We start from the raw sequence: 13415 nt of genomic DNA on the forward strand, positions 1-13415 counted from the left end.
TATACATATAGCTACAATTACATACCACTGGTTTCCTAGACCATATTGCACAAACAGATGCCAATTCCGTGGGAAGCTCATACATCAAAGTTTTTTGTGGTGTACCAGTTGCATGAAAATGAAGTATATGTGAAGTGAAAATTTTTTGGGGGCTTGGAATTCATTTCTTGGGGGGCAATTGTTAAAAAGCTTGTGGCTGCCCGATTACCAATGGAAATGCAAACACCAGGTATCGAGGAGCTATAGCTATTGCATGCATTTAATTTTAAAACTTTCTGGATTTCATTCCTACTAGGAATAGATGTTAACACTCTTGGATGCGTGAATATCAATGCAAATGTGTTAATAAATTCTGATGGGTTTTTTTGTAGGCATGCTTCCTAAAAATAAAGTATTGGATACTTCTTCCAAAGATTTGACTCCAAGGTACTGGTCTATATTTTTATAGTACACTTTTTCTACACATTTTATTAAATAGTGTATACTGTTAGCAAATGCAGAGTACTGACTAATCCATAGAGCTCAAAGTGCTTTATGTAGGTGGGTAGGTGTCATTATCGCATCTTACAGATAGGGAAACTCATGCTCAGTTAACTTTAAATGTTTTACTCGAGGTCCCACAGTGAGTCCGTAGAAATGTGGGAGAATAAAATGTATATTTAGTGACTTTGCACTAGCCTCTGCCCTATGCTGCCTCCTATATAAATATAAAGTTAGTTCTTGATTCAGGATTCCTCCCCATTTGTGGTTTTCTACAGTGCAATAAATATTACTTACTTGAATTTTTCTACATTTGAACAGTATCCAGTATTTATTTTGTTAAAGTATGGAATTTTCTGATATTACATTTTTTAAAGGATAATGGGTAAGGATAATACACTTTGAAGTATACCCACCAGTGTATGATGCTGTGGAGGTTCCCTGTGCAGGAGTACTGATGCAGTTCTGCGGCACGAGGGAAGATTGGCTCCATATACGCTAGTGTAGAATGGGAACAGAATACTATGGAATATACAAGAAGTGGCCAACGGGACTCTGATGACATTGATCTAATTGCTAAAAGCCCAAGGAACAGTGACTGCAGGGGGCTGTTTGCAAGTTGGGGTTGATTCCATTCCCACAACCACTTAATTTTTCTCCTTTTCCTAGTCTACCTCAGGGTTTGTGCAATAAGTTGTGAATCCTATCATTTGGTATGGGGACTGAGGTAAATAGGGAAGAGAAGACAACTCAGACAAACTACAAAAAGAACTAATCTACTTGCAAACACTCTCATTTGCAGTAAGTTTCAGGGTTTTGCTTTCTTGTCCGTTAGTCTAAAAGATAAATATAATAATGTAAGATTAAACTCAAATTCCTGTTGGAACTTAAATACTGTATATCTAATACTTAAACATATTGTATATCGAATACTGAGACATCCATCCTAGAAAGGGGACAGGATCCATGGAAATGAAAATAGGGGTGAGAGTAGTAATATTTATTCTACATGGCCAAAAGAGTCCTCTTAAATGATTTCTGTTCATCCAAAGAATGAACTGCTCACTTTACTCAAATGTCTTTCATCAATAACCAGTTTCTTTAAACCAGTCATGTGCAATTGTGTACACATTCATACAGTTAGTACAAAGTTTATACGCATTCTTGCTTAATCGTACTTTCTAATAATATGATTAACTACTGTATGCTAACTAGTGATGGATAACTAGAGTTCCCGTTTTTTAATGTTTGAATATCTTTCTTAAAATAATCAGTTTTAGAGTTCTCGTCAGGATATAAAAATATATATTGGTATATTATTTCATAGAAAGGTCTGCTTGGAAATTCTTGCCATTTAAATGTATTGTTTGCCCACAAGAATAATTCCTTTTTTTTCCTTATTATTTTTCAGCTATGATTGGTTCCAAACAGATCATTTGGTCACTGTTGTCATATATACTAAACAAAAGGTAAATGCATTTTATCAAAATAAAAGAACCATGAAATCTTACTGTGAATATGACCAACTATGTTCTATGAGTTCTTCAGCATTGTTCTTATGTTCAAAAAGTATTTGAAATTAAATTGAAATAATTTCCTTTTCTATATAAGGGGATGAATTCAGAAATGGTGATAGTTGACCATCAAGATGGTAGACTGAGAGTAGACAGCATTCTGAGGGATTATTCCTATCTCTTGCATATTGGTAAGTGCTTTAGTTTTGCTTTGGAAAACATTAAAATTGAATTCTATCGAGAGTTTAATTTTACTCCTCCCATGTCCCCCCCCCCCAGTAGTTAGTGCATTTGTGTATTTTTATATCTTATGCTTCTACATTTCCCATCATCATGTTCCTATTACGCCTCTGGCATTTAGGACAGTGACGAAGTTCCTCCACTCCTGTCTGTTTCTGGCAAGTCTTTCAGTGGTTCCCCAGCTTTGCCCCAGGTTTTTCAGTTCAGTTTCCACCAGGGTGGATTTGATTTAAATCAAATTGATTTAAATCACTAGTCAGGAAGACTCGATTAAACATGGATTTCTACATAAAAGTGCATTCTTGTTGGTTGTTATAACCTTAATACATATTCTTCACAACTCAGAGATAGATGTAGGTTTTATTTTTAGAAGGTACACACTATACATTTTGAAGTGATTTTATTTTGAAAACTTTTCTGATTAATTTGCAATTATATCAGAAAATGAATGATTGTTTGCTTATTTCATTTACCAAAGGTAATTGAAGCAGATATTTATGAAGTCATTGGGAGGTGAACTATCTCCAATTCAACAGGTTAATCATTAATATTTGGAGGATTTTCTTGCCATGCTGTATTAGGAGGAGAACATCACCAGACAGACATTTAAATTTTTATTTAATTAAAACAACAATGCTATGTATTCTGGATTTTTTCCTTCAAAAGCAACATATAACATTTTAACAAAACAAGCATATGAATTTTTGAATTTAAACATTCAGGATTTTTAAAATGAGGTTTGTTTTTTTTTTAAATTGTGTTAACTAAAATAGTTAAATGAAATATTTAAAAAAAAAAAAAAAAACCAAACTTAAATCGACTATGTCAGCCAGGTCAACATGAGAAACTTAAAATGTTGGCTTCCACAGCTAACTCAGTCATCTTCACCTTCACTTTCCTGTTTGTTCATAATCTGGAAAAGAAAAACAAGCTTTCCTGCTTTTTCAAGTCCCAAACGATTTCTCAATTTGGAATGAATTAATCCAAAGGAAGAAAATATTCTTTCTACACCGGCAGAAGAACTTACTGCTGTTAAAAGTGAGATTATCACTTCAACAGTCTCTGAATCCAAGTGCTTAGGTGATTTCCACCAGTTCACTGGTGTGACTTTCTTTAAAACATCAGCAGCAAACATATATTTCTTGAATGGTTCACCTTTAGCTCTGAAGTTTATTATAGTTGGCATTATGGAGGGATGATTGCTGGATGTCCATGTCATAGCTTCGTCAGCAGTTAAGGTTTGACCCTGGTACCAAGTATTGAGAATATTTGCTAGAAAATGAGCTGGGGATAGTGCTTGTCCCATTCGTTTTTTTTAGTGCTTGTAATTTAACTCTGTCATTGCATATTTCTCTTTTTAGGATCTCACTCGGTTCCTTCCAAATTTCAATAGCGTCAGCAATAAAACAGCTATTTCCCTGCATTTTGTTCAAGGCTACAGAAATAGACTTCAGGGTACTCAGCATGTGTGCAATATGTCTCTTAAGCCCAATGTTGAGAATCCTGGCTGTGACAGTGCCATCTATTTTTTCATGATTTTGTTCACAAACTGTCATCAGATTAGGCCAGTTCTTGATACAGTGCTCAAAATAGTCCACTACTGAGTTGCATCCCATGTCCTGTGGGAGGGTTAGCTTGGTTCCTCCCACTTTTTTCAGAGCAGCTGCTGCAAAGTGGTTGTTACGGAAATATATTGCAATTTCAACAACATTAGCCTTTATTTCTGGAACACTGAAGTCTTTGGCTAGGAGGTGCGTCAAATATGCACTGCAACCGTATGTTGTTAGCTTGGGACTCTCTTCTAAATTTGGTTTCACCTTGGATCCATTTGTATCATTGTCTGTGACCAAGCTGCGTACCAGACATTCGAATTTTTTTTCAGTTTGTCATAGCTTTTACTGCTACTTCTTGTAAGTATTCTGCTGTGTGTGCATTTCTTGATGTATCAATTATTTCTGTAAGGAAGACATTCCCTTCTTCTGTTGTCACACTAGCATATAAAACAGGATCATTGTGGACATTGTTCCACCCATCAAGACTCAGATTAACAATTTCACCCTCTAGCCTTTTGCACACTGCTCAATTTCTCTTTCATAGACTTTATCCAGCAATTTGCCTGCAACATCTGCTCTGTTGGATGGACTGTATCCTGGTCTGAATGACTGAACCATGTTAATGAAGTGTGGGTTCTCAATCATAACGAAAGAAGCGTTTGTTGCATAAACAAACTGGGCAATTTTTTCATCAATTACCTCTTTTTCTAATCTACTGGTTCTTATCACAAGCTTATCTATGGAGGTTTCTGGATGACTGAGCTTTTTTTTTTCTTTTTGCTACAGGAGATATACTGTGGCTATGTGACACACATGATGTGACTGAAACACTACCATTAGCAGATCACTCTGAACAATAGAAAATGATGGTGATCTTGAAGGTGGATAGTCTTCAGAATCCTGCATGTTGAGGATGGATTCTCCTCAACAAAATAAGTCAATTCAGTTATTTAATTATTATTACCATACTGCTCATTTAGTGTTATTCATTGCATTCACTGACACTCAGTACTACTTTAAAGGTGAAATTGTAAAAGGAAGATCTTCTTATTTCAGCTCTTTATTTTGTATCACAACTGCATCTAAAATGATCGTACCATGGAGTAACAACTATATTTTTTGCTCAAACATGAGAATTCAAGAAGAGTCCAGAAGGCAGACAGGCAGTCCTTAAGAAAGAAGTATGAAATAAAAAAGTTTACCAACCTGAAGATGCTACACGTTCCTTTCATCATCTTCAACGCAGTTTCCTCCTGAGAAGGAACACTTCTCATGATGTTGTTTCATGCGGGCAACCAGGCCTTGCATTTCTTTGTTGCACTGTTTGCATTTTACATGCATGCGTGCCCTACCCACAGGTAGGGGAACTTCATTAAAATATTCCCCAACGGGGTCTCTTTTACGGCCTGCTGCCATTATACATTTTCCCTTCTAGTGAGAGAATGGTATGATAGATCTCAAATCAGTGACGGTTATGTGCAGAAAGATCTCAAGCCTTCTGGAATATGCTGCTCAAACAGTTTCACTTTTGTTTCTACTGCCTGTCCCTCCCTTCTTGCATTTATCTCCAGACTTCTTCTCCTTGTTCAGATCTATTCCACCCCCAACAATCTTCTATTCATTGAACTTTTTGAAACTTTGCACTTTGAGAGAGGTAAGGGATTGACTACAAATTTGCAGAGGGACAATAGGGTTGAGGTCCATTATTTCTCACCTCTATATGTTTGTTTTAAAACATTTTTGCTGTTAACAAGCATGTTATCTCTGGAGACAAATCCACAGTTTGAGAACTGCAAAACTAAGCAGTATCTTCTAGTATCATCAGTATTTCTGATGGTATCTTCTAGACTGAGCACTGAGTCCCATTGGGTAGATAGAAAGATTAACCTAAATAATCTATGCAGAAGACCATAAGATTGGGTCCCTAATCCATGAAGTATTGGAACTCATTTACAAAACTTTTCTTAAACATTACGTTAATATATTGTTTCATACGATAGAATTAGAATATATAATCCCTATTCCATGATGAGATATCTTTGAGCTATAATGTATCTTAATTAAAACTATCTTTAGATAAGGTTTTTCTTCAAAAAATCCGATTTAAATAAATATCAATTCCCCTCCCCTTTTCTCCACCCCCCCCCCCCCCATTCAAAATCATTGATTTTTATCCAGCCTGGCTTCCACAGCTCTTAGCCATGTTGTTTTCAGGCGGTCTCGTTTTCGCTTGCCTTCAGGTGTCCATCTTATTGCTACTCTGGTGATGGAATCAGTTTCCATCCGAAGCGCATGACCGATACATTTCCAACGCCTCCTGGAAATGATGGTGCTCAGATCTTCTTGGCTGCACTGTGTCAATAGATCTTGGTTTGAGATTGTTCTGGGCTAAAAGATATGGAGGATTTTTCTGAGGCAGGTTGTATGGAATGAAGGCTGTATGGACACGTACTTTCTCATTCCCCAGCATTCTGCACTATAAAGTAGTGTTGAAAGTACGTAGCTCTGATAAATCTTAAGTTTGGTTTTGGTGTTATATTTTGATGATTTCCAGACTGTATTTAAGCTCCTGAAGTTGTTCCTGGCTTTTTTGATTTTGTTCTGGATGTCCTAGCTACATTTCCCATACAAGATGTTAATTTATATCATGATATTCTGGAGTTTAAGTAAATTGTGACATTTGTCACCTTACAAATATTAATTTACAGTGAATGCTTACCTTTTTGCCATCTAAAGTTCTTTGTATTGTTCTAAGCTATATGGAATGAGCTGTAATAACAAAAACTTAAAATGTTTTTTTGAGTCACTTCACAGTAAGTGAATAATGCTGTGATTGAGTGCATGGATGGGCCATACTCGGGGCAGACTGCAAGAAAAAAGGCAGAAAAGCCCCAGAACTGATGGTTTATTCTAGGTTCATCAAATTAGTAACAAAAGAGTTGTAGTACTACACTAGTTAGCAAGAAGCCAAACACAGTCCCCTTTAGGCATAACAGCCCTTGGCTCCCATCTAGACAACCAAGTCTAATATAGTGAGAGGTCACTGGAAATGCTATTCACTATACTTAAAGTTGTACCAATCCCAAAGGGTCAGACACTTACCCTCTGGTCAATGTGAATCTCAGATCTTGTCCAAAAATCACACTGTCAGGCAATCCTTAACTAAATCTAAGATTTATTAAAAGGAAAAAGAAAGAGGAGTTATAAATGGTTTAAAAGATCAATATGCATACAAATGAGTGTAAAGTCCTTAGGTCAGTTTCATAGCAGAGATTGTAAGGCTGCTGATTTGTAAAAGTCTCTCTGGAATCAATTCAAAGGGTTATAGTCTAATAGGTAGCTAAGGTGTAGAGTCTGTTAAACTTTTTTTCCATGAGAATTCCAGGGTAATCCAAGTCTCCCTGGAGATCTCGGTGCTATGGCTTAGACCTTTCCTGTTAAAGTTTAAGCAGGCCTGAGATGAAAGGATCAGGCCCGAGGTTTCACTTCTATAGCTCTCTAGCAGGCTGACAAGCCTCCTCACAGCAATCGTCACAGCAGGGCTTCCCCCCACCCCCTCCCTGAGGAAGAATAGGCAATGCAGCTTGCCTGTGGACCTTTGCTTTGAAGCTAATCTTCTATTTCTTATGCATACACAAGTAAACTAGGTTTCAGAGTAGCAGCCGTGTTAGTCTGTATCCGGAAAAAGAAAAGGAGTACTTGTGGCACCTTAGAGACTAACAAATTTATTTGAGCATAAGCTTTCGTGAGCTACAGCTCACTTCATTGAATGCATGCTCAAATAAATTTTGTAAGTCTCTAAGGTGCCACAAGTACTCCTTTTCTTTTTACAAGTAAACTAGTTACACTCATTCTCATAAAGCAGTTAGCCAGCCCTCCATTATAACATAGTTTGTTAAACTGACGGCAATGTAGATAATGTGTTCCTGCAGTATCTCGCATCTTTGATCTTAAAGTTAACTGAACTATTCACATACATAATGTAAGGCAATTAAGACATGAAAAGGAATGAGTATGTAGAAGCTAATTTGGCTACATTTACACTTCTAACAGGATATTGGTAAACAGACAAATACACTTAGCATCTACACTGGATTTCTATTACTATAAATTAACAGGTTAGTGATTGCTAGTCTAGTACATCTCTTTGAAATTCACATACAAGTGAATTGACTGGATACAATTGTAATGCCTCTTAAGTTGTTATGGGTCATACACAGGTTGGCTGGTTTGTCAGTGTCACAGATGCTGATAACTATAGAAGGAGAAGGCAATTTGATATCCAATTATATCTAAATAAGATGATGTGCATTTTCTTCATTTTAGAGCTGAGTTATGCTGTTCAAGAGGACATTACTGGTAAGGTGTTTCCTTCCCTCCTGTTCTCTACCCCATTAATTTCAAAACATGGAAACTTAAGTCTATCTACTTTGTTCTGCCCTTCTCCATCTGGCTAGCACATATTCAACAGATAAATAATACCTTTGCCTATGAATAATGCTTTGACACAGCATGCTATTTTGAACAGTCAAACAAAACTTAATTTTTTCCAGTATTTTTGTATTTGAAGCCACAGGAATTAATGTATCATTTTCAAGGGATTTTGCATGGCACTAATGTCATGCTAACATTAAGAATATAGTTCTAAGGAACAGTATTTCAAAAGAAAATATAATTATGTCAGGGAAAATCTTGGTGTGCTGGGAGTGAGCCTCCATATTTTTTCTGCATACATATATCGTTTATAATAAGGGACTCTCCGTAAAATTAGACCAATATTCAGTAAAGTAGTTGGAGAGTGAACATAGTGTGTATGGATTTTTAAAAAGTGTTCTATATAAGAGTCATATAGGGCCAGCTGCCTTCCTGAACTGTCTGCTTTCTTGAGTCATCACAATGGATGCTCAAGTTTTAAAGTGAATACATCTAGATGCCTTGGAAATATTTAAGACAGAATTTCAGCATTATTCTGGTCCCCTGAAGCATCTTTAAAATGTATTTCTTAGTGATTAGAAACATATTCTGTAGTATATTTGCACAAAGGACTTCGCATTAGATTGGATTAATCAGTTTTTGAAATTAATCTGCATATTAAAATAGTCATAAAATAGAGGGGCTTGTCACTTATGCACTACAGAAAAAGTGGTACTATTTATCAATAATTAACTCTGAAATCATAAGCATTAACTTTTTGACCAGAAGAGCAAAATGTAGTTACTAAATATACAGTAGATGCTTTATTAGTCATGCATACTAAGCTATTGTTTTTAATAATACACTGAAACATGTCAAGGAAGTCTGGAAGTACATTTGATTTGACATTTTAGTGTAGCAGAGTAATTTTGTATTTTTTTTTTAGATTATTAGATACTAGCCCTTGCTGAACTTAATGACAATGAAACTAAATAAAATAACTTTCTTCAAAATTTCACCAGAATTCTTTTTCTTTTTTTTTTAAGTACACATTGCTGAAAAAGTGGGAAAAGTGGAGATTGTCCTGAAGAAAAAAGATAATATTCCTTGGAGTAAACTGGGACAGCCACTCGAGAGTCATAGTTCATTTATCAAGTGCACAGACAGAGGTAAACAGTTTCATTTGTTATACAGGACAGTGCGTTTCTCTTCTCAACCACATTTGAGGCAAGTACCTTCCAAACATATTTTACCAACTGGTTCAAAACAGGATTCCCAAGGAATGGGGGACAGAAATGTGTTGTCTCCCTTTGCCTTTTATAGTCAAGCCTTCAGCCTAATGTAAAGAGATTTTCTGGTTGAGAGTATTACTCCTAAGGAAATTCTGTGCCAAAAAATAAAAATTATGTGCACAATATTTTAAAATGCTGCCAAATCTGCACATTTTGTTAGTAAATAAATGTGGCTCTAGCATGGCAGTGGGAAGCACAGGTCACTGGCTGCATTGAGGTGGGAGATTACCCTGAAGGTGGGAGCGTCAGGGTAATCTCCCACCTCCACCGGTACAGGGACTCCGCAGAGAGGCTGCAGCTGACCATGACACAGTTCCAGAAACATCCTGGGACCCTGCCCTCTGTGCCAGGTGCACCAGGTGTGGGTGGGCTGGCTCAGCCCAGCAGGATCCAAGTGTTGAGGGGCTTAGCATGGGGGGATCCAGGTGTAGGGTTACAGGTTTCTGTGTGGGGCAGTCTGGGTGCGGGTGACTCAGTGGGAGATCTGGATGCACAAGGGCTCGTTGTGGGGTTCCATGTGCAGGGGCAATGGGACTTTGCAGGGGATCCAGGTGAGTGAAGGTGGTTGGGTCTCAGCAGGAGGGGGTCTGGGTGTGGGGGGCTCATCAGAGAGGTCCAGGTTTAGCGGGGTAGGGCTTGTCAGGGTGATGGTTCAATGGCCCTGCTTAACAGGGGAGCCCCAGCTGCTGCCAAGGGGATGCCGCATACCTGGCTCCCGCTTCCCACCGCAATTCGCCTTTCTCCTTTTCTTCCCCATTTCATCCCCCTGCCCCATCCCCGCTCTTCACTTCACATTCCCCTTCCCCTGCCCTATTCCACCCCTCTTCCTGCCCCACCATGGACACTCACTGTTACACAGAAAACAGGAAGGCTCCCAGCACACACAAGGGGAGCACGACTGGCACTAGGACCCAGGAAGTGACGTTCAGTTGCAGAGTCAGCAGAGCTGAGATGCAGCCTCCTTCAGCTGGGCAGCTACGCACTTGTAGAAATGAAGCGGGGGGGGGGAGGCGCAGTGGCATGTAGCCCCGTGCCTCTGTTTGGGGGGGGGAGGGAATCCCTCCCCCAAAATTGGTCGCGTGTCTGTCCCCTCCCCCCCACATGGCTTTCCTTTGCTTCCCTGCCATTTTCTTCAGAGAAGAGCAGGTATTTTCTGTGGGACTGCATGCCCGCAGAATTCCCCAGGAGTAGAATATGTAGAAGCTCTGTTAGATGGAGCTCAACTGAAAGGCTTCCTTTCCAAGGGAAGAATCGAAGACCTTTCTTATCTGCAGAAAGCACATGGGAGAGCCAGCAGGTAGCAGCTTGGACCATTCTGCCAGTGTTGGATCTCATCATAATACCTCTGTTTCATATCTACTTGAGGATACCTAAGTGGACACTGACATCCCAGTAAAATAAGCAGTGCAGGGAACATTGCATTTGGGTGATGGATGATCTCTGGGCCTCTTGGTTGTAGTGGTAATCTGATGGTAACTGTCAGCTAAGGAATGGATTTCTAAATGCCTTCAACTCCAAACTGTGGTGACTGCAGATACATCTCTTTTGGGATAGTGAGATCATGCGGATAGACGCTGTGCCCAGGGAACTGGGTGTTTTGAGGGTGGGGCTCAAATTGCCCTTTTTTTCTTGAAATCCGTCTTGCCAATGCTTAAACTGTTTTGTGGTGTGCTGATTGGCCCATATTGACCCCTCTGCATGCCTTTGTTCAAAAGTTACTTGGTTTGAGATCATCTTGTTTCATTTGGCAGAAAAATGGTGGGTTATTATGAATTAAACAAAGGTAGATTAATCTCTTTGAAGCCTCTTTGCCTCATCATGTGGTGCTTTACTGTTTGATCCTTCCTATCCCAAAATTAAGAGCCCTGGTGTCCTGGAATATTAATGCGGTCTGACAAAGCCAGTGGAAAGCTACTTTTGAGGTATTCAGTATCTCTGAGCTTATGTTTCTTATGTGAAAGCTCATTTTCCTGATGGTAGTGAGTTCAGCTTCAGAATCTGTTGACTGTTCCTCCCTGAGATCAGATTTTATAAATATAAGAGATGGTGCTCATAGCAAGAAAACTTGTCTCAATTTTTCAAGTGGAGATAGCTCCGATTAACCAAGTTATCAGCTACCTGGAATATAACCTGAGTTGTTAACCTTCCTTTTTAATATTTCTGAACTATACATTATTAAAATAAAATGGAATGTTTAAAAAAAGAAGAAATATCCTCACAGGCCACGGTCATTTTACAGATGACCCTATGAATGAAACCAGGGGAAGGGATAACTATAGGCTGGTTGCAGAGGTCCCAGTCTGAATCAGAACAATTGCAACAATTTTTGAAGACATATTCCACAGATGTACTGAGACACAAGTGTTTTTGGCTCCAGCATGATATATGTGAAGTCACACAAGGCGCAAGTTGTGATAAATGGGGAGGGGAGGGGAATGCATAGCTCTCTTTTATGGACACGCAGCCATCCAGTAGCTATAAAATCCTTCTTGGTAGCTGTTCTCTAATGGCTCTGCCTGGAAAGGGTTAAAAAGCCTCACTGCTATGCATAGGTAAAAGGAAGTGAGTGGGCACCTGGCCAAAAGAGCCAATGGGAAAGCTGATTTCTTTTCTTTTTTTCCCCCTCTTTCTCATCTCTTCCCTGAAGATGGGGTGAAAGGACTTGAGGGTACCCCACAGAAAGGAATTCCCAAGCCTTCCTGGGTTCTCAAAGGGGTTCTGCGCTTGGGTGGTGGCAGCATCTACCCTTCCAAAGCCAAATAGAAGCTGTAACCTTGGGAGTTAAATACAAGCCTGGAGTGGCCAGTATTAATTTTTAGAATCCTTGCTGGCCCCCAGCTTCTGCACTCAAAGTGCCAGAGTGTGGAATTAGCCCTGACACACGTGTTCCAGGTGGTTTAAAGAAAAGGAGTACTTGTGGCACCTTAGAGACTGACACATTTATTTGAGCATAAGCTTTTGTGAGCTACAGCTCACTTCATCGGATGCATGCCAGGTAGTTTAGTTAATCAGAGCTGTCTGCACTTTAAAATTGTTGTTTTTTTTTTTCTGTGAGGAGTTTTCTGGTTATTTTGTGGCTTTAAATTGCATTGATTTGAAAGAAGCGTGCTGTGTCTATGGGATTCCCCCATTTCTAGGGTTGGAAGAAAGGAAAGAGAATCTTGAAAACAATTTTAGGAGTCTCAGAATGAATGCTTCTAAACACCTCTGATATAGTTTGCAGAAAAAACCTTCAAGATCCAACCCCCTGACTCTCATAACCCTAAAATTTGAGCCCCTTTTTCTTCCCTTGACTTAGTCCTAAATAGCCCTTTCAATCTATCTACATGGTGGTAGTAAGTAGTCCCTTACTCTGAAATGCCCTGCTTTTGCTATTGCCTCTAAATGAGCAAAGTATGATGTTAAAATAACAATGTGGGAAAGTGGTACTTCCTTACAGTATAAGGAATTCTGTTCGCTCTTATGAAGGGTAATCTCCCTGTCTTTGAGTGTAAAATTATCTGTGGGTATGCAAAACCATCTTTCTGAGAGAGAAACAAATTTCCTAGAGAATTGTTGTTTGTACACAAATCTGAATAATCTAGACTTTCAGATTAATTAGTGAGCAAGTACATAGACAGTAATGAGCAAACTTTGTGTAAGAGGTTCAGTAGTTCTTTGATGGGAAGATCTGATAAATGAAGTTGAAGTTTATTCAAGGCAGGTTATTCCTAATTGGACAGGCTACAGATATCCTTGATCAGAAGTGTAGTAAAGGAGAATCTCTGAATATGATGTAGCCAGTTATATAAATAATGCATCTTTTGATTTAATGGGGCTATGAAAAAGAAACCTTGTGTACTAATAGAAATCTTCAGGTAAAGAGATGACTTCTTTGATCAGAAATATGGAGCCAGAGACTTAACCCCTAATTCTGCAAAAAC

General features: G+C 38.7%; 1 protein-coding gene across 2 annotated transcripts in view; it reads left to right on the plus strand.

Moving 5' to 3' along the window:
• Positions 1 to 13415, plus strand: part of CYB5R4 (cytochrome b5 reductase 4) — an 82288-nt gene that overhangs the window by 23322 nt on the left and 45551 nt on the right. For both annotated transcript variants that reach the window (XM_074948051.1, XM_074948052.1), the window contains exons 6-10: positions 372 to 426; positions 1892 to 1949; positions 2092 to 2185; positions 8114 to 8146; positions 9247 to 9369. In XM_074948051.1, the coding sequence (XP_074804152.1) occupies positions 372 to 426; positions 1892 to 1949; positions 2092 to 2185; positions 8114 to 8146; positions 9247 to 9369 (363 nt within the window). The remainder of the gene's footprint in view (positions 1 to 371; positions 427 to 1891; positions 1950 to 2091; positions 2186 to 8113; positions 8147 to 9246; positions 9370 to 13415) is intronic.

The sequence above is a fragment of the Natator depressus genome, chromosome 3, assembly GCF_965152275.1.
Source record: "Natator depressus isolate rNatDep1 chromosome 3, rNatDep2.hap1, whole genome shotgun sequence".
Taxonomy (NCBI): Eukaryota; Metazoa; Chordata; order Testudines; family Cheloniidae; genus Natator; species Natator depressus.